This window comes from Haliotis cracherodii, unplaced genomic scaffold (assembly GCF_022045235.1).
Source record: "Haliotis cracherodii isolate W230 unplaced genomic scaffold, xgHalCrac1.p SCAF_7, whole genome shotgun sequence".
Taxonomy (NCBI): Eukaryota; Metazoa; Mollusca; class Gastropoda; order Lepetellida; family Haliotidae; genus Haliotis; species Haliotis cracherodii.
Genome location: NW_027266330.1, coordinates 38,275,123 through 38,296,787, shown reverse-complemented (window position 1 = coordinate 38,296,787; position 21,665 = coordinate 38,275,123). Strand labels below are relative to the sequence as shown.

General features: G+C 41.8%; 1 protein-coding gene across 1 annotated transcript; it reads left to right on the top strand.

Annotated features, from left to right (window-relative positions):
• The first annotated feature begins 7,358 nt into the window (after positions 1–7,358).
• On the top strand, positions 7,359–17,001 carry LOC139447301 (transcription intermediary factor 1-beta-like). Its single transcript, XM_071228598.1, has 4 exons — positions 7,359–7,388; positions 8,976–10,033; positions 10,315–10,374; positions 15,660–17,001. Exons 2-4 carry the CDS (start codon positions 8,977–8,979, stop codon positions 16,343–16,345), a joined length of 1,803 nt encoding a protein of 600 aa, XP_071084699.1. The 5' UTR covers positions 7,359–7,388; position 8,976; the 3' UTR covers positions 16,346–17,001.
• The last annotated feature ends 4,664 nt before the right edge of the window (positions 17,002–21,665 follow it).

The window sequence follows — 21,665 nt, the reverse complement described above, 5'->3', positions numbered from 1 at the left end:
TATAAGATTTCATAGACTAAATGTTAGTCTATGGCGAAACCTATTAGCTGCATAACTTGGCATCACTTGCCTTGGTTTAAACACATAGTGAAAGTTCAGTCATAATATCGCACACACAAAAAGCATAGTCGATTATTTTGTAATATTAGTCAAAATGGCTACACCAATCAAATATCGTTGTTCTGTATATTTAGGCATCAGGAAATATAACACAACAATGTCGTTGTTTGCGTTCGGCGTGTTTCGAGGCTTGTCCGATGTTGCGTTGATTATGCGTTATCTGTGTGTGTCACTACAGTAAGTTCGTATCACAACCACACCACGGGGACTCCTGGACAGAACGGAGCCATTTTTTTCAAAGCAATCTTCGCGCTGATATGACCTCAAGCCCCATATTTTAACATAGCCGCACGATAAGGCGTCTTTCTGGAGAGTACCCAATGTCAACTGGGCCCACGTGGTTGCACTACGTGACATGGCTGTCATCGTACGTCAATGGCATGTACTGTTGCTCAAGTTACCAGCAATGACCATCTTCGCGAGTCAAGGGAGTTTTAATTAACTGGCTATAGAAGTCCATTTTTAAAAGAAAATCGCTGCGCCCAGTCAAGACGATCTCATCTGTATTGTAATAAAAAGGGTCTTACCTCGCGAAGTGCATCAAATCAACTAAGGACCTTCATTAAAAATAATTGAAAATATGTGATTAATATCTGACGACGCCCAGTCGACGGTACACATGCTTTCAAATCCTGAAATCGATCAAAGTCGTTTACGAACCGGCTGTCGATTTCATTACGATATTTTTGAATGGACTATGCATTCACTCGTTAGTCCAGCCAAACTATAACTCCGTGTTACGCTGATGTGTCCTGATATTGCGCTTAGGGGCAAAGGTATTGGTGAAATTATTGACAGTATATTATCTTGATTAGCTAATTCACGTCGTTGGTGACATTGTTAGCGAAGCGGCCCATACCAACGACACATATCACCGCATCGTCGAGAATGGTTAAAGACGATCATATATCAAAGACGTCACAGACTGTTTGATGTCACTTCTTTCAGAAATAGATTGAGTGATTATCAACACATCTCATATAGATATTGCTCCATTTTCGCAGAAAAAAATAGACGATGTGTATTTTAGAGTAACCTACTCGGAATGACGGTTTATCTGACCTTTATTGAATGTTGAAATAATGTTAAAGTGAGTGAGTGAGCGAATCGCGGCGCCTTAGACGACTGGGCCACCCTGACAAAGTTACAGAATCGGGAGAGAATCAGTATTTCCTCACCTCTCAAAGGCTGCAAGTATTCACTGAATAGGTGGTATTACGCTCTCAGCGTGAATCTACGAGTAGAATTTGTTAATGATTGTTTGAAGTGGTATTTTCGTAATACTGCGTAACATGACATTTATCCACTCAGTCGTACCTCGACCGAGTTACACAAACAGAAAGTTGTTCATGGGCACTAAATCCTACAGCATATTGAATTTTCTTGGAAGGACTAGTTTTATCGCCGTATGATAAGTATGATAAAACTTACCTATTATATTACCTATTATGATTCAGTTCGCTCCAAAAAACATATTTGTTGTCATTCAGCCCATCGCCCATGTGAAGCGATGCAAACGAGAACGCCAGAGGATTAAATTCGCCAAAAATATACAATTTCACGTAAAAAAACAAAACGAACGAATTTAAATTTTATGATGAATAGTATACGGTCAAAGTGTAAAATGTGTATATAACGTGAAGCTAATGTCACCAGGTTTCGCTCCTTGTGAACACCACTGTGGGTAAGTCAAGTAAGTCAACACTGTGGGACACAGAATGTGAATATGTTGAGTAAGTGACCTCACAAACTGCAGGCAACATTCACATTCCAGTAAGTGAGTATGGTTTTACGCCGCGTTTAGCAATATTCCAGCAATACCCATTCGGTTAAGCCCTGTGAAGAGCTGTCCCTTGCGCTAGCCCGAATGCTACGAGTTTTACTATAGTTGTAAACGTCTGCACCACCTCTTCTATTCCTCACACATTAGCTTGCACGCTGAAATACTGTTCAAAGTGGCTTTAATTCAAAATCACTGAAACTGAGGGCTTGAGCTTCACGCCTTTCGTGAGGTAACCTTGTACTTAAAAGTGTCGTTTGTCACGCCCAAACATCTTGCAGGAATATTGCCAAAAACTGTCAACTCACTCAACGTTTTGTCATGCCCTAACGGTCAGTACCTTTATTTGATGCTTTTTTGTTTCCATATAAACTTCCGTGCCATCCCTTGGCCTGAAAATAATTAAACGTCATCGTATGTTATTGATTTTTGTTGTAAGTTTATAGTGTATTCCTCCTGTACGTTACCCGTAAGCTCATTTAAAGTAGATAATGTTACTCCGATACGAAACTTCTCACCTCCATGTAAGGGTGACTCTTCCACGGAATCCACACACAGCTTTATACAGCGATTCTGCTTCATTACGGAATGGTCTTAGTAAACGACAATCCTCACAGAACACTCATTTACACTTAATAGTACCCCGACATGACATAAACTATGTCTGCAACAATATACATTTTAGATGCAAACAACAATTATTCACATCGCACACTCGTACCAACACTTTAGAAGCCTCGACGCTTATTAATTAATGAAGAAGATTAGGTGCCCTGAGATCTTCACGCAGACATCTAGAGGTATCATAGCGCAGTAAAAGACCCGATTTTTATATTGACGTCATCTGCTATAATATTCACTTCCAAAAATAAGTAAACGTAAATACATTTTTACATCTATTTTCGCAAATTCTGGTAGCACTTTCTGGAACTGGGTGTAGAACACAGTACTAGTAGGCAATGTTTGTCAGGGTGATGTCACATGCAAAGTCTGAAAGTCAAGCAACATTGGTTGGTTGGTTGGTTGGTTGTTTAACGCCGCACTCAGCAATATTCCAGCTATATGACGGCGGTCTGTAAATAATCGAGTCTGGACCAGACAATCCATTGATTGACAACACGAGCATCGATCCACGCAATTGGGATCGATGACATGCATCAATCAAGTCAGCGAGCCTTACCACCCGATCCCATTAGTCGCCTTTTACGACAAGCATAGTCACTTTTTACGGCAAGTATGGGTTGCTGAAGACCTATTCTACCCCGGATCTTCACGGGTTAACTCAAGCAACGAAAGCTATCCAATATCAAACACTTATTAAGCATTAAACATGTTTAATCACCAAACACATCTACCCATTTATATGTCATATTTCAAACGTAAGTAAAATAAAGACTGATTGGTATTAATATTTCTGCTGAAGGAACAGCGAAGAAGGTAAAATAGACAAGCCAGTCCGTCATTCAAATATGTAAATCAACCGTGTGGATCGTGTAGTTTGCCAAGACTCTATTGCATGTCGTTACAGCGACTAAGTGCGATCTCACTGTCAGGTTTGGTGACGTTGTTGATTGCCTGTCATCGTTGCTCATAATATCATCCTCTGATTTGGATGGCCCATGCTCGAATATCAACAGGCCGCTATGATACTGCTAGAATATTGCTGCCAGTGGCGTAAAACACCAAACAAAATATGTAAATGACTTGCCTATATGCCGTATCGGTACTACATACACTTTTCAAAAAAAAAGAAACGCATAGGTAGTATGCCGTTTATTGAACCTGACTATGCAAAGCATCCCGTCCATAAATTTGATATATGTTATTGGAAAATGTCCGTGGCCTGATATTCGACAAAAGGTGCATCAAAACGCAGCCATTGACGATTTGCAATGTTTTAAACGGCATTTTTTTCACACTTTTTAACAAATGTCATGGAAGAAAACAGTAAAGCAAAATGCACGTGCAAGTTATGGCATTCGTAACTCGTGGTACAACTCGTGGTAGTGGCCATAAGGCAAGCATAAGCCAATAATTTGTCATTCAAGTGTCAACATTTTTCAAGTTCGAAAATGCCGAGACTCAGCGCTGCCGATCGGAACATCGCCATAGGACGTATCAAAAGAGGTGAATCGCAGTCTTCTGTTGTTCGCCACTTCAACGTCCTCCACAGCAACATTTGTCGCCTTTGGGACCGATACACACAGTTCAATTCCACTGCAAACCGTCCGAGAACCGGCCGATCAAGAGTTACCAGCCCTGCAAAGGATCGCTCCATTCAACTGTTCCACCTACGTCATCGCTATGCCACAGCTACGGAGACTGCAGGACGCATCCCTGGTTTGAGGAGGATATCGGACCTGACTGTCAGGAACCATCTTCGCGAGGCTAGAATCCGACCCAGAAGACCAGTTATCGTCCCAGTTTTGCAACAGATCCGTCGACAGAGACGCTTGCGTTGGTGTCATACATTACACCCTTGGAATTTGAGAAACTGTGGTGTGGTTTAGTGATGGATCAAGATTTCTTCTTCACCGGCGAGATGTAAGACAACGTGTTTATCGGCGTCGAAATGAGCGTTTTGCCCCACATTGTGTACGTGAATTCGACAATTTCGGTGGCTGTAGTGTCACGGTGTGGGGGACATATCCTACACCAAGAGATCTGACTTGGTTGTGGTTATGGGAAATTTGACAGCAAATAGCTTCATGATTCAAATTCTTCAACCTCACCTTCTTCCCATCATTGACCGCCAGAGGGAGTTGTTTCAACAGGACAACGCTCCACCACGCACAGCTCGTCACGGTAGACTACCTTCATAATGCCAACATCAACAGTTTGTCCTGTCCGTCGAGATCTCCAGATCTCAAGCCAATCGAACTCCTCTGGGATGACACGCAGACACTCCCACAACTGGCCAACGCGTTCTAAGAATTATGCAGGACAGAATTTGTACACTTATACAGTCAGTGCCGAGAAGATGCAGAGCCGTGATTGCTGCCCGGGGCGGCCACACGAGAAACTGAGTTCAAACTTGTGGCCTTATGTGACATGACAGTGAACAGTTTTCAATGTTTTTGTATAACGACAACAACGACGTCCAACATTTCCTATTTGTGACGAGCGAACGCTTTAACCGCTAGGCTATCCGACCGCCCCTCTTTTTGAAGTGTGTATTTATTATATATATATAAGAAACATGTCTGGTTGAACAGTTTTATTTCCAGGTTTCTATTCTCAACCATTTTTGTTTCACATAATATTTGTAATATAATTGTCTCTCACCATTGACACCTGCAATAGGAAGGGGATATTTTGAATAATTTAAATAAATTATACAGAATAATTAGTCGCCATATTGTCAGACAGATGAGTAGGTTCCCACAAGTGCTGCTCTTGAGATCGGGTGATTTGTTTGTTGTGGAACGATTTGCTGGACAACACGATAACAAGGGGTCAAAATAGTTATTTGTCTGACAGATGGCACACACGTTTGATAATTAAGGCTTTTATAAGCGACCTCGTGCTTTAACTAGAGTTAAGGTTAAAACTGTACTTTATTGCACTACACGTGGGGGTTGAGCAAATGTTCTTTCTTAAACATATAACGTTGGTCGGTTGTAATTACAGTTTTTGCATTTTGTTTTAGCATTAACAGAATCCTTCATGTTCCTCTTCGTTTTCGCTTGGAAGCTTTTCGATGTGCGACAGACACCACTCCTTTTAGTTTGTAGGCGTATATGTCAGTCAGTGTGTAAAATGTTGTTTTCTCAGGGAATTCATAAAATGTCTAAATTGTCAGCAACATCTGTCCATTTATTTTACAGATTGACTGACAATTATTAAGAGGTTCAAAAAAGCTTAAACAATCACAATAGACTAACTATGCTAGTATTCGATCTCTTTTAATCCTATTGTTTGGTAGTCACTGTATGATGAAATTAAACATCAAAATGTCTTGAAATCGTTATCATAATAAATGAATGGACAGATGTTTCAGTCTATTTGTAAATTAACTTAATATTTAAAATTAAATATTAAACTTTTACTGCCGCGCGTTGCAACATTTGATATTGAAGGCCACTCAATGAGATTCTATTTATCAACAATATATAACTTTTTTCTAATAGTAACCGGTGTCTAAAAATGTGCAGTAGCAACCACCTTCAGGGTCATAGAGAAAAGTCATCTCCTGTGAAAACACGTTTTGGTGATAAATGGCTTTATTCTTCGTATGAAAATTCTGTAACAGTTGCTTTGAAATACCGCCCGTGTCATGTTGAACATGTCGTGGAAACCATATGCCACAATGCATATGCCACAACGAATCTCAGACGAGCGGTCAAAGGGGGATAACTCTTCATGTCACCGAACACACACTGTTGCAAAAGTGCTAATGACCAATATTTACTTTTCACCCATGTATAGATAGAGAATGTGTAGAACACACAGGTGTGTGGTTTGGTTGGTGTGTGGGTGTTGGGTGTGTGTGGGGGCATGTGTGTGAGTAGGTTAGTGAGAGTTGGTTGGGTGATCAATCTTACCATGGCCAATAGTCCAACCTTATCAAGACACCAGAAATGGGCCTGTCCTGTTGTATATAAGTAGAGAATCGAACCCGTACCTCATTCGTGACGAGCCAACGCTTAAACCACTTCACCCACCCCTCGAGACATGCGTCAAACAAATATTTCTTCTGAGTATCTCAACACAGTGATATATACCCATGTACAAGCACCTGTACCCAGATATGTCAGTTAACAAAATGACTGAACAACCAAGTTGATTGAACAGCCAGTGTAAACAGTGTGAGAAAGTGAGTTGGTTTTAACGCCGCTTTTAACAGTATTACAGTTATATCACGGCGTGTCAGCTTGATGTGGGAGGAAAGCCCGAAGTGATGCAGGTCTCAGACGTTTACCACTTCGGTGAAACTCACGAGCACGGGTATGGTGCTGACAAACCTAGAAACATAATCGGGGCGAACCGGGATTCGAACCCACAATCATAGGTTTCTGGCGTGCCCAAGGGGCGCAACTCTGCACAGCAAATCGCGGCGCCTTAGACGACTGGGCAACCCGTGCCCCCCGCCAGTGTAAACAAGTATGTTAATTTTGAGCACATACAATATCAACAAATGTAGTTATAATTTTCTGTGTCACTTGTATATATTTAGGAAAATAATTTATTTGACAGTTTTAAATTTATTTATCGAAATAACGCATCAAGCTGCTTTGAAATTTAGGAACGCAGTCCTAGTGCTGGGCTTCCTTCCCACATTACATTGATCCACCACGGCACAACAGAACTACTGTTAACTACAGGTCTCAATGTAACTTGAATGGACTACTAGTTATATCAAATGATAAAGTTTGTACGCTTTTCATGTTTATGTGTCATGTGACATATTCTATCACAATTCGACGACGCTCGCGCATAGACGTCTGACCCGGAAGTGACCTGTATAACAAGGAAGATAAACTCACAGGTAGGTGTGTCCTGTATTGTCGCGACATATATGAGTAAAAGTGTCTTGATTAAGATATATTGTCAGTGTAAATCAGCTCATAGTGAATTATATATTCCTTTTCGCCTTGATTTAAATTTACACATTCGAGGAATCGGAGCAATCAAGTAAACCTTTCATTTTCACTCCCAATTCAGACGCCATTCCTCGAAGTAGATTATGCACGATGCATACGCTATAACACTGACAAACACAAACAACTGTACCTAAAGTTGTGAGAGTTAAACAGTGTTTTAACACTTGCACATATTAGGGTTAGAGACTTTCCGCTTCTTTACAAGGATCAATCTGTAACCTGCTTGTTGTGACTTGACTGCTGTCGGCCTTGTATTGAACACTGTCGTCGACTGCATAGTTTGAACATAATCGTTGAGGTAGGCAGGCTACATGTAGGACGGGGTATTTATAGAGATTTAACTGTGTCGGAGTCCAATGGGATATCTATTCGTTCAGGGACTGTGGATATTCGTATAGGTTAATAAAGGTGCAGGAGTGTCGGGTGCAGTGAGTTGTGTATGTTGGAAGATAGCACAAGGTGTGGGATATACAGACAGGGTATAAAGTGTATGCTGGTAGGTAGTACAAGAAGAGGAAGGTACGGGTGGTGTATATTGTGTATTCTGGTAGGTAGTACAATAAGAGGAATGTACGGGTGGAGTATGTAGTGTATGCTGGTAGGTAGAACAAGAAGATGAAGGTACGGGTGGAGTATACAGTGTATGCTGGTAGGTAGTACAATAAGAGGAATGTACGGGTGGAGTATGTAGTGTATGCTGGTAGGTAGAACAAGAAGAGGAAGGTACGGGTGGAGAATATAGTGTATGCTGGTAGGTAGTACAGGAAGATGAAAGTATGGGTGGAGTGTAAATAGTGTAGATACATAGTTTCCCTTTGAACTATTGAACCGGTCAGTATGACTTTCTCATATTCATTGCTATGGCTATTACAAAATCGGCATCGCCACCTCCTTAATCCAATGTTTAGAGATGTGATCTCTTTTCGTTTTTCAATTTTACCAAAACAGATACAAAATAGCTGAATTTCCCATTTTGTGTATCACACTCTACTTGTAACCGTCCTCATGAGAGATACAGCTAATTCATAGGTCCAATGCAGTCTGATTGGCGGCATTTCGAGGTTTATACACGAGTTGATTGTGAAATATGCATACACATGACGGCCCCGATAACTTAATGTTTGCTAGAGCATTCACCGCATCACAGGAACCATGTCCTGTTGACATTCGATGTCACAAGAATCAGAAAGGCAGTCTAGAAAACGTTCTAACAACCAGTATCAATATTCAATACTACAATATCACAACATGTGTCTCAAGGAATCTTGATCTTTATGTATTCAATAATCAGTTGTAATGTGATTGCCTGTTTTTAATTCAAATACATCAAGGATCAAGTGCTAGTGCTTAGTTTTAGCCCATTTATTTTCGTGGAATGATTGTGCCATTATTGATAAACTGTTCGTATTATTACAATGTTATATGCAATTATGCAATGTTCTCGTTGTAATAGAGACAATGCTTTGTTTCAGAATGGACACCTTCCCGAAGTGTTCTGTCTGTCAGCAGCAGTTTACCCTGAAAGGTCCAGTGCCCTACTTACTGCCCTGTCTACACGCTGTGTGTGAGACGTGTGTGACATCTGCAGCTGGTGGAGTGATATCATGCTCTACATGTCAGAGGGGGGTCAACCTCACAGACACAAGCCTCCAGAAGGACGCAGTCAGGCAGAAGGAAATATTCCACCTGACAGTCAAACATCGCCCCACAGAGCTCCTCTGTACACATGAAGATGACGGCAACCAGGCTGTGTGTTGGTGTCAGGAGTGTGACGAGTTCCTCTGCGAATACTGCCAGAACATGCACAATAGTTTTAAAGCTACCAGAAGACATGTTGTTGAAACCCTTGGGGATACGGCACCGGGGGGCATGTTTGTAGAACAAGTATGCAAACTTCACGATCGTTATCCTCTTGAATATTTTGATAAAAACTGCAACATTTCAATTTGTGCCAAATGCAGGCTTGGCGATCATTCCGAGCACGACGTTGATGATTTAGATGTGGCTGCTGATGCTGCAAAAGGACGGATAGAACAACATGGGAAGAATGTGACTGCGCATCATACTTGTCACCAAGCATATTTGAAGAGCGTCAGCAAAGTCGTAAATGACACAAAGAATACAAGTAGTGCTCTTAAGGAGGCCATCCACCACACTTTCCATTCTCTGAGGACACAGCTTGATCAAAGAGAGAAGAAGCTGGTCATAGATCTGGAGAATCACACGAAGCAGGAACTGTCAAAGCTGCGCACTGTACACGTTACCTCTGAAGGCGAGAGTAAAAGATGCAAGTGGACCTCAGACTACATCAGGACAGCACTCAAGTATGCTTCAAACTCTGACTTTCTCTCAATAGAGAGTTCAATACAAGACAGAGCGAAGACGCATCTCAGATCAGTTCCACCAGAGACACACAGTGCATCTGCAGCCAGTTTCAACACAGGAGGCCTGGAGACATTGAAATCCTACATTTCTGACTTCGGATCTGTCAATGAAGATGGATTGGCAGCTCAGGCACATACACATGCAGGTACTTGCTTCTTAACCTGGCGATAGTTCATTTTGTATATGAAGATTGATTGAAGCTTTGAATAAAACAAACAAAGAGTAGGTATTTGATAACGTGGCTTTTAGAAGTGCATGTACAACAAGAAGACATGAAACTTGTTTATGGATTACTACTGAATACTATGTATTACAAAGATGATGTATTCCGCTCGTGAAACCAACAGAGTTCTCAACATCTAACTTAATGTTATATATGTGTGAGCGCATTTATGTTTGTTCTTTTATGTAGAAATTGTTTTGCAGCTGCGGGTGTTGAAACCTACACTCTGGAAACAAGAACGAAGACACCGGTGACTCTGCAGTGTGAGTACAATCAGATGCGTGCTTGGTCGTGTTCCACACTTTACATGTTCCATTGCTCGCCCATAACGGACAGGATCGGTTACTGGGTGAAGCGCTTTTTCCTGGGCGACAGGGCACTGCTGAAAACGTTTCACGAAGTATGAAGTGATTGGTATATCACTGAAATCCACCAGGTTACTGTGTGTTGTAATGTTTCCATTTCCTAAACACAAGGCATGGAACAATGTACTGTTTCTGGTGGTGTTGACCATCTTCTGAACACAGAAGAAGGCATGGGTGTACTGATGTTATCCACCATTTTCAACACAACACGGTACTGGGTGCAGTCATGTTGTCCACCCTTTTACCACAGGACATGGGACTTGGTGTAGTGATGGTGTTCGCCCTTTTACAATAGGACATGGTACTTGCTGTAGTGATGTTGTCCGCCCTTTTACCACAGGTCATGGTACTTGGTGTAGTGATGTTGTCCGCCCTTCTACCACAGGACATTATACTTGGTGTAGTGATGTTGTCCACCCTTTTACCACAGGACATGATACTTGGTGTAGTGATGTTGTCCGCCCTTTTACCACAGAACATGGGACTTGGGGTAGTGATAGTGTCTGCCCTTTCACCACAGGGCATGCTACTTTGTGTAGTGATGGTGTCCGCCCTTTTACCACAGGGCATGGTGCTTGGTGTAGTGATGGTGTCTGCCCTTTTACCACAGGACATGATACTTGGTGTAGTGATGGTGTTCACCCTTTTACCACATGACATGGGACTTGGGGTCGTGATAGTGTCTGCCTTTTGTACCACAGGACATGATACTTGGTGTAGTGATGGTGTGTGCTCTTTTACCACAGCACATGATACTTGGTGTAGTGATGGTGTCTGCCCTTTTACCACAGGACATGATACTTGGTGTAGTGATGGTGTTCGCCCTTTTACCACAGGACATGGGACTTGGGGTCGTGATAGTGTCTGCCTTTTTACCACAGGACATGATACTTGGTGTAGTGATGGTGTCTGCCCTTTTACCACAGCACATGATGCTTGGTGTAGTGATGGTGTCTGCCCTTTTACCACAGCACATGATACTTGTTGTAGTGATGTTGTCCGCCCTTTTACCACAGAACATGGGACTTGGTGTAGTGATAGTGTCTGCCCTTTCACCACAGGGCATGCTACTTTGTGTAGTGATGGTGTCCGCCCTTTTACCACAGGACATGGGACTTGGGGTAGTGATGGTGTCTGCCCTTCTACCATAGGACATGATACTTGGTGCAGTGATTTTGACTGCCCTTCTACCATAGGACATGATACTTGGTGCAGTGATGTTTTCTGCCCTTTAAACACGGGACATGGTACTTGGTGTAGTGATATTGACTGCCCTTCTACCACAGGACATGATACTTGGTGTGCAGTGATGGTGGTCGCCCTTTTACCACAGGGCATGGTACTGGGTATAATGATGTTGTCCGCCCTTTTACCACACAGCATGGTACTGGGTGTAGGGATGTTGTGCGCCCTTCAAACACAGGACATCGGACCTGGGGTAGTGATAGTGTCTGCCCTTTTACCACAGGGCATGATACTTGGTGTAGTGATGTTGGCTGCCCTTCTACCACAGGACATGATATTTGGTGCAGTGATGGTGTCCGCCCTTTTACCACAGGACATGGTACTTGGTGTAGTGATGTTGTTACACCCTTTTAACACAGGACATGATACTGCGTGATGTTGACTTCCCTTTAAACACAGGACACGATACAGCGTGCATTTCTGCAGTTCCTGGGCATTTCTGGTGTCTGGTCGCATGGACGTTGTCGAGATTCTCACATTGTTTCCTGAAGATTTAGTATGAAAATCCAGTTTCTCTTTATGTCATTGTAAAGTCCCTGAAATGACTTATATATAATAATTGTCAGTTGGCCGATGAATTAATGTATTCATATGTTTGGTTATTATTTCGTTTTCGCGGTTTAGGATAGCTGGCAGTTGTGTTTCCGACTGAACACAAACAGTCCATCAGGTCTATGTCGAGGGGTGCCCGGAAGGTTAGCCGGGCTTGGTGTCAAGACTCGAAGAAAAGATGGTCTAACTCATACAACCCACTCTATTGTAGATGTAACTACATAAGGGGAAGATGGGGCAGAATGAGAAACACGGACGAGTGTTTACACACTGAAATGCCAACTTTTTTGGCGAATTCGATATGATGGCGCATGATAAAGAACAGATGAACTTTTTGCATACGGGGAGTTTCCCGATCTGAAAATAAATGCCACGTATCCGTGACGACCAGGTTTAGAATAGGTCCCAAAAACTATGTTCCAATTCATAAGGGACGACACGAATGTGACTCAATGGCCGACGGCGTGGGGCGTTGCACATGGTATCCATCACTGGGTTTTCGTTTTTTTTAAATAGTTTTATCGTCTCGTTTCTTCTATCTGATTCACCAGGCAAATTGTCATATGAATTGAACTGACTTATCACACTCGTGTGACGCTGTTCGTTTTGAAGATTTAAGAACCACCCTCGCCGATGGGAACATTACAGAAAATACTTTTTGGTGTAGGGCGTTGTACCTCTTGGGTTAATGGCATTCCAAAGTGCTATATACCAAAATTTGATCACTTGTAGTGTATGCTGTTTTAAGTGGGTAACTTATTAACTGGCAGAGGCGTTAGATAGATAACACTCTTGTCACACTGAAATTGCACTTCATGACAAATAGCGAAGTGGGCGTAAATGTTTCACGATGCGGCCGACAACAACTCTGGAGGAAGCAACGAGCCAGTAATGTCCCCGTCTGCAGGTTGGTAGATATGTGTGCACATGGCGCGCGTGTGTGACCCAGGAGAGCTGACCAAATGAGATGCTTGTAGGGCGAGAAAACGTGACAGCGCCCAAGCCTGTCATATATGCCATGTAAACTGCGACACGGAGATCTCTCATCTGTTGCTATAAAAAGAGGATAACATGAGTCTTGGAAAACCAGTCGTAATTTTTTTGTTAAAACACAAGCCGTGATACTGTGTGAACTGAGGTTGTCTCCCCTTTAAACACAGGACACGATACTGCGCACATTGATGTTGTCCACCCGTGAAGTTTCCTCACTAACAGCCACGGAGATCTCTCGTCAAAAGGATGACAGGAAGCTTGGAAAACTAGTCGTGATTTTGTTCATCAACGACTTTAATGTGTCTCGCTGGTACAAACATGTGCAAGACCTACCTGGCTTTCCCGACCCGTGAAGATCCGGGGTAGAATAGGTCTTCAGCAGCCCATGCTTGTCGTATGAGGTGACAAACGGGATCGAGTCGTCAGGCTCGCTAACTTGGTTGATACATGTCACTGTATCCCAATTGCGTGGATCGATGCTCATGATGTCAATCACTGGATTGTCTGGTCCATACTCGAGTATCTACAGATCGCCGTTATAAAGAGGGAAGCGCGGTCGGGTAGCCTACTGGTTAAAGCGTTCGCTCATCACGCCGAAGACCCGGGTTCGATTCCCGACATGGGTACAATGTGTGAAGCCCATTTCTGGTGTCCCCCACAGTGATATTGCTGGAATATTGCTAAAAGCGGCGTAAAACCATACTCACTCACTCACAATAAAGCGGGAAAGTTGCTGAGTGCGGCGATAATCAACAAACGAACAAAACAAAACCTGGCTCTCCCTTCTCAACAGGTACTTGTAGCTGAACACGCTCTTTCAATATTACAAAGGTTTATGTTGTATAATGGCTAAAACAAGGGCCGATAATACCATCATCTTTGTTAACCTTTAGAACAAAGTCTTAGCTTATGTGTCTTGTTTGTCAAAAAATTACTGGTGCTAGTTTGTTTAATGTCAATGCTTTCGGTAAGATGGAAGCCCACACTTATAACAATAGCATGTAAAGATATTGATGCGCTGCAGAAAATATCATACTGATCATGAAGCAGTAAACATATTTATCGAAAAATGTCCTCATATAATAAATGATTTCGTCTACGCCGAGAAGAGATAATACAATTTAGTGTAGAGAGAAGGCTGGAAATGGTTGATCATTGATTAAAGGTGAAAGTTTATATACTTAAATTTGTATACATATTTGAATATTTACGGGAATGAGTTGATAATGGATAAAAAGTTGGATCAGCTATTCCGCCATTTACAATGAAATAAGCATGTGTCATCAATTTCGCTGTATGTTTACCCCTTGACTTAAATGTTAAATAAATCTTTAAACTATGGCCATTTGGTCTGTGGTCAAACTGACTGAATTGTTAGTTTAACACCACTTGGCAATGACTGAACTTCTTTTTTTCCCTATCATTTATCTTGATGATAGAATAATTTCATGAAAAACGTTGTCGCCAGCGGGATACGAACCCGGATATTCCGCACTGTAGGCTAACGAATGTAGTCTTCTGCCACGGCGACATGGTAGAAAGGGAACAAAATTAACAACTAATTATTTACGTACATCAGTACAAATTGCAGAAAAGAAATTATTATTATCTTGATCAGTGCTATATTTGCTCCTAATAGGCCCATCAAAATGGGCAAGCAATATTTAGGTGATTGATAATTAATGTGCTCGAGTTGGTCCAAAATGAATGGTATACTTGCCCCGGGACATGCATTTCCTAACCCAAATCGGAAAAGTGCGAAGTGCACGTGCAAAAGACTCGGGGAAGAAATTTCACGTGCTTCACGCAGGGCCGACTGCTAATCGTTGAAACTGTTGATTAACTGGGCTCTGCGCGCCTTACGGTTCAATTATCATTTCAACGATTAGACACTGGGTCGTCTCGGCCTAACCTATTAGTTACCTGTTCCCACTGTGTCTGTCGAACACTCACGTGTAAAAGTATCGTCAAACAACCCGTTTTTCCATCTTATTGTTCACTGTATTGTACAAGAACAGTTTAGAATTGAAACAATAATAGTTTTATCGTGAAATAAGGAAGATACCTATGCGTTTTCCGGCAGCAAGTGTCTATTTCTGACTACTGACAGCAGACCAGCTTAACTAACAACATGTTTTATGCAGTATCTATTTCATTGTCAATCCATACAAACATTTATGTAAAACATTTTAAATACCCATACAAATACTTTCACAGTGAAATTATTTGTATTTTATCACAATAGCGATGAAATTCACAGACAGACGAACATGACAGCCGATCGTTCAGTGCGGTGTTTTGTAAACATTGAAACGAGGTTCACAATGGGCTGCTCCATTTGTTATCTGAAGACAGGAAATTTGGTAAACTGTAAACAAAATGTATATTTCCAGGTCCTAAACTACAACTGGACGCTGCTCGAGCCAACACAAACTTCTGCCACGTAACTACAGACGGTGAGCTGGTCAACTCGCGGCCCGCCACACGACACAGAGACAGCGGCAGGTTACGGACATACCGCGGCACCTGTAGTTCCACCCCCATCCCCCTTCCTCCATCCCCCTCTAATGTCACCCCTGCCCCACACACACCACGATACTGGGAGACCCACTCCAGGGTGGGTGTGGTGGGTGGATTGTTGATGTGGCCTGTTGTCCTGGAGATGGGTGTGGGGGAGGAGAGCCAGGTGGACAGTTGGTGGTGTGTTTGTGGACAGCACCGCTCCTGGTGTGTCTGTGTAGTGAGATGTGGCACACATGGGGGGAGTTTCTGTACCAGGGTGTATCAGCAGGGGAAGCTGGGGGAGTGTTACAGAAACACAATGTCTGACACACCCGGCACACAGGCCACCCTCCACTATGGCGTTGTGCTGGATGTGGGGAGGGGGAGACTCGCCTTCATCGATCTCGACAGGGAGATTGTTTTGGCCAAGTTGGATGTTGAGTGGAGGGAGTCTCTTCTCCCCATGTTTGGTGTTGGGAAGTCAGATGACTACACAGTCAACATGAAGGTGGTCAGCGGGGTGGACATCACCATGACTGACTCCAAGAAGTCACTTATTTATAACGCCCTCACATAGGAAATAAACTAAACATGACATTGTGTAAACTTGTACGTGTGACATATTTATTTAAACTGTCAAATGTAATGTGATTGTATTGATTGAGGCGGACATAGAAGTTACCTGTCTATGTGTTGTTTGTTGAGTACAAGAATGTTACAAGGTTAGCTAAATGTGTTGTTTTCTACTTGACTGGTTTCTGTGGTGCATTAGAAACATTTTGCATCCTCACATGAGTATTGTTATGATTATTAATCTGCGGTAATCGATCAGTTTATCACACATTTCCTACATTTCTGGGAAATGGCACAACAAACAACTGAGTGCACAAATTCACCAAAAGTTGTTACAAATCATGAATTTGTTGACATGGTCCGTTTCTTCTTTGTAATATAATTGTTTTAAACCCCTACAAGAATAGTGTTGTGCTGAAAGTATTGCAGTTGTGCTGAAAGTATTGCAGTTGTGCCGCCACATTGCCACATTTGATGTCAGTGAAGAAATGGGATGAAAGTGATTGAAGCGGACATACAATGTACCGGTGTACCTGTGACGGATGTACAGAAACGCAATCAAGTTGGCAGAATGTTTTCTCTAATTTGTTATTTTTTGGTGTCTTTCAAACTTATTTCGAATCTCCACATCCACACTTTTACAGATCAATTGAAGCAGAAAAATAAGAACACAACCTTGATACAAGTCGGTAACAAGCGGAAATGTCATCCAATCAAGTTACAGTCTGTTAGTGGACAAGGGGCACGGGTGGCCCAGTCGTCTAAGGCGCCGCGATTCGCTGTGATGAGTTGCGTCCCTTGGGCACGCCAGAAAACTATGATTGTGGGTTCGAATCCCTGTACGCCCTAATTATGTTTCTAAGTTTGTCAGCACCGTGCTCGTGGGTTTCACCGAAGTGGTAAACGTCTGAGAACTGTATCACTTTGGGCTTTCCTCTCACATGAAGCTGACACGCCGTGATATAACTGGAATACTGTTAAAAACGGCGTTTAACCCAACTCACTCACTCATTCACTGTTAGTGGACATGGCCCACAGTTTTCTCCGGTTTATGGAAACACCAAGTATGGAATCACTTGCAATTATCGTTTAACAGGTGCATGTATAACAAATTGTATAATTCCGCTTTCTTTTGCGGTAAACAGACGTTCAGAAACAATCTTGAAGCAACGTGTTCGTCAGGAAAATAACAAAACATCAGTAGAACTGTAAGTATGTGGGACATGGCCATGGATAATATACTAATCTTTTCCCTGATTTGTTCGCCTTAGCGATAGATTATAAAATGGGAACGGCTCAGTGATCTTGATCTTGAATTGGATATAATACCGCTTCGAAATGTGTTTTATCACTGCATGTCAGTTTAATATGGCGGTAGAAAGACCAAGTCATGCAAGTCTTAGATGTTTACGGCTTAAGTGAAATCCACGAGCTCAGTGCTGACAGACCAAGGGACTTAATCAGGGCGAACTGGCCTTCTTGCAGACAACGAAGGGGTGCCAAATACTGCGCAAATATTATAAACCATACATTTCCATTTACCTTTAAAATTGTATGCATTAAAACTGTGTCTGTTAAGTTGGTTTTTTTGTTTTTATAACTAACATCTGGTTTTAATGGTTTGCCTGCTATCTCACAGATGCACAGTTACAACCAACTAAAACACAATCTTTTGAGACTGGTAAGTCATTATAGGCGGATGGGGGTAGGCGGGGTGGATTGGCGGGGTAGGGGATTGAGATGGTGTATTGGTCACACACTCCAATGTTACGTAACATGTTCTTATGTCTCCCAAATATATGTAGCATTTTCCCATGCCCGTCCCCTATAATAAATGACCAGTCCCCACGTAATGTTCAAATATATACGTTTTCTTATTCGAAACAAATAGCACTGTTTCATTTTTTATGACCTCCTCCCACGCTCAATCTCACCAGCCCCCTCTCCCCTACAATGAATGAGTAGTCCCTTAAGCAAAAGACTTCCTTCAAAATATGGGGCTAAGTTAACAGTATATGACACAATGTATCATGATGTGTCACTATTTTTTCAGGAAAGTCCGTAATTTGAGCAGATTACGTATTCCCACTTTGACTCATTTCAGCCAACTGCTGTTTTCCTACTTTCACAATCGTGGCGGTTTGCCCAGATTTCATCCTTGTGAATCCACATCCCTGATGGTGTGTTCACTGTGAAAATCATACTGGTATCACTGCAAACACGAAAACGTCGTTTTTTTCCGTATATGGTCATTGGACGGAAAAACGACTAAAAATTCATTAAAATTGATTAATTGGTCAGCGTCTAGAAAGTGTCCAGAAAAGGGTCGAGTTTTTCAAGCGTAAAATGGACGGAAAAACGATGCTTTTTGCTCCGCCTTGTACAACTGTTAACGGCCAATCAGATGGCGCTGGTCCCCCGGCGCACGTGATGTCCAAGGCTTCCTTTCGGAAGCTTTAGGTTTCGTATTTCTGTCGCTCGCAGTGCAGCGAGATTTGCTGATAAGCTAGTTTTAGGATATGTAACATGTTAATGTAATTCAGACACGCGCCAAGAAGTCAAACCAAACAATGTTACTAAGTTTATTGTGGTAACGGCTATGTACAGTTACCCCTATCGGATAATGGGTTGTGTTTCATTTGGTTATAACAATAACTAATTTTTTAATGTGAAGTTTACAAGATATACGACTTGGACGCGAGGTCGGTCACATGACGTTCTTCACGTGACTGTATTCTTGAAAAGGCGTAAACACTGACTGCTTCCACATTCCTGGGGAAAACCCTTGGAATTCCGTGGTACGAATTCATACAGAAGCGTGGTTGCAAGCCCATTTAAGGATACCCTCGCTACAACCCATCCCAGAGAGAAAAACCACGAAAAAAATCCAAACTGTCGCAGTGACAATTTACAGAAATCTATGAATTTACCTTAGTATCTATTTGACACATCTTCACAATCACCTTTCAATGATCGGCCATTTGATCAGTGATGACAAAGGCTTGAAATAGCCACAGGTTAATTAACAACTTCGAAAATATCTCCCGTCACGTTTATCGTGTCGGCCATTTTGACGTATTGTACTTGATGTAAATGTATTACGACGCTCTGTCATTGTAATTGACTTTCTGAGTTAATTCTGTAAAAGATCTTCTCATCTAATGAGGATATTGTTTGGAATATATTCCTTGTAAACATACTAAAACATATGTTCCTCGCTTTGGGGGAAACTATTTTATTCCGGGGTGGCCCATTAAATCTAGTAGTAAGTCAAGGCACCATGCGTGATCTGTTATTTTATGTGTTTAAATTACGATTTGGGGCGTTAATAAAATACACTGAGGCAAGTATATTCTATTCAAATCAATTGTATAATTGAATATGCTTTCTTTTACATATTACATAACATCACTGCACAAAATATGAACAGTTGCAGTAACACACTACGGTAATCGCATTAAACATCATTTTCAACTGTACAGTATTTCAGTATTTCAGTTATATCATGGTGTATGAGACTGATGTGGGATAAAAATCCGAAGTGGTTCAGGTCATCCAATGGGTGTTCGGGAAAAGGTGAGCGTATCCTGCCACACAAGTGGCACCCGTCACAAACACATGCAAGGACAAGTCAATTGTTCACCTGAACAAAGCACGGAAACACACAATGATGCCCGTCCTCAGTTTTACCGAGCATGTAAATTATGTTGTCCGTCAAAAACATGGACGAGTATAAACAATATGTTCATTCACGTAATACATGTCATACATTTGACAAAATGTATTGACTCGGAGCATTATTGTTAATCACAGCGTATGCAGTTGAACTCATCACCCATCCCATTATTGATAACCCTTCTTGAAGATCTATTAAATCAGAAGCTGCAACACTCTATCTTTTAACTGGCATGTCAGACTTCTATTTCATTACTCAGTTTTATTTGCACGAATTACTATGGAAGGGACATTGTCTCGTTGTCGCATTGTCGCCTTGACGCCTTGATAAAAACAATCAAAACGTGTCAAAATTAACAAAAGCGCGACAATTGGCCATTTGTCGCATTGTCGCGTGTTCGCATTGTCGCTCTTTGATAATCCTTTTCTTTATTTTACAAAAGGGCGACGATGCCGTAACGCGACATTTTCAAGGTCAAAATATGTCTCGTTGTCGCATTGTCGCCCCATCACAAATGTGTATAAAAGGCGTAAAGTTCAGTTATTGTTACAGTTAGGAAGTTCAACCTGATAAATGTACGTCTTGAAATGAAAACACAAGTCCGTCCGCGAGACCATAACGTTTTATTGTGAGCTCTTCTCTAAAAGTGCTTAGTGTTCAACTCCCAGATCCAGTGGTCTTCCGGAAGATCTTACTCTTGACCGTATTAGACAACTGACGAGTGCACGCCTGACCTGTGACCTCCTTGCAACCCTCGTGATGTGTTTGCCGAAGGGAGAGGTGTAGGAAATGTGTGCTCCAGCCCAGCGCAGAGCTCGCGACACACTGTATACTGATGTATACAGTATATTGCAGTTGATATACTGTATACTGCATGCGATACTTATTTGCGGAAATGTTACAACTTTCAAGATTCAAGATTCAATTGCGTATATTTCATATACAACAGACCGCCGTCATATATCACTGGAATACTGCTGAGAGCGGCGTTAAAACAAATTGTTTTCATAATGGAGCGCTGCAGTCATTTAAAATAGAACCGTATACATATGTACATGTAGTACCAACTCACTCTATTTGTTTCGAATATTCAGCAGAAAATATATTATTAACCAGGTCTTTGGGAATAGATATCAGATTTTTATAAGCAGCCACATAGGGATGATAAAGGACCCCTCGCTGATTAGGTTCTTGTTTACTTAAGAGCAGAGTTGGCCATGTTAGATGATATAACCAAAATCCGGGAGCTCCGGCGGAGGGCAAGCTGGTCTTGTTAGTGTATGGTATGAGCTGTGACGTTGACCCAAGAGAATAATGTAAAACATGAGACCAACTCAAGTCTATAATGATTGGGAAAGTCTAGATTTCCACAGCTCTAACCTGAAATTAAGAATTGTTCTATGCTCCATTTTAATTGTAATATTTTGATTTTGTAGACATGGATGGACCAACCAGGAAATAAATTGATTGAATATTAATATCACATGTTACCACTGATCCAGTTAAATTCATCACACAATAATATATTAGTATTTGACATTACGGCATTTGATTATTAGGGCATGATCATGTACATGTTCACTGTAGTAATGTACACACCAGTCAACTTGATTATAATTTTTATCAAAGTGTAGCGCGGCATCAACGA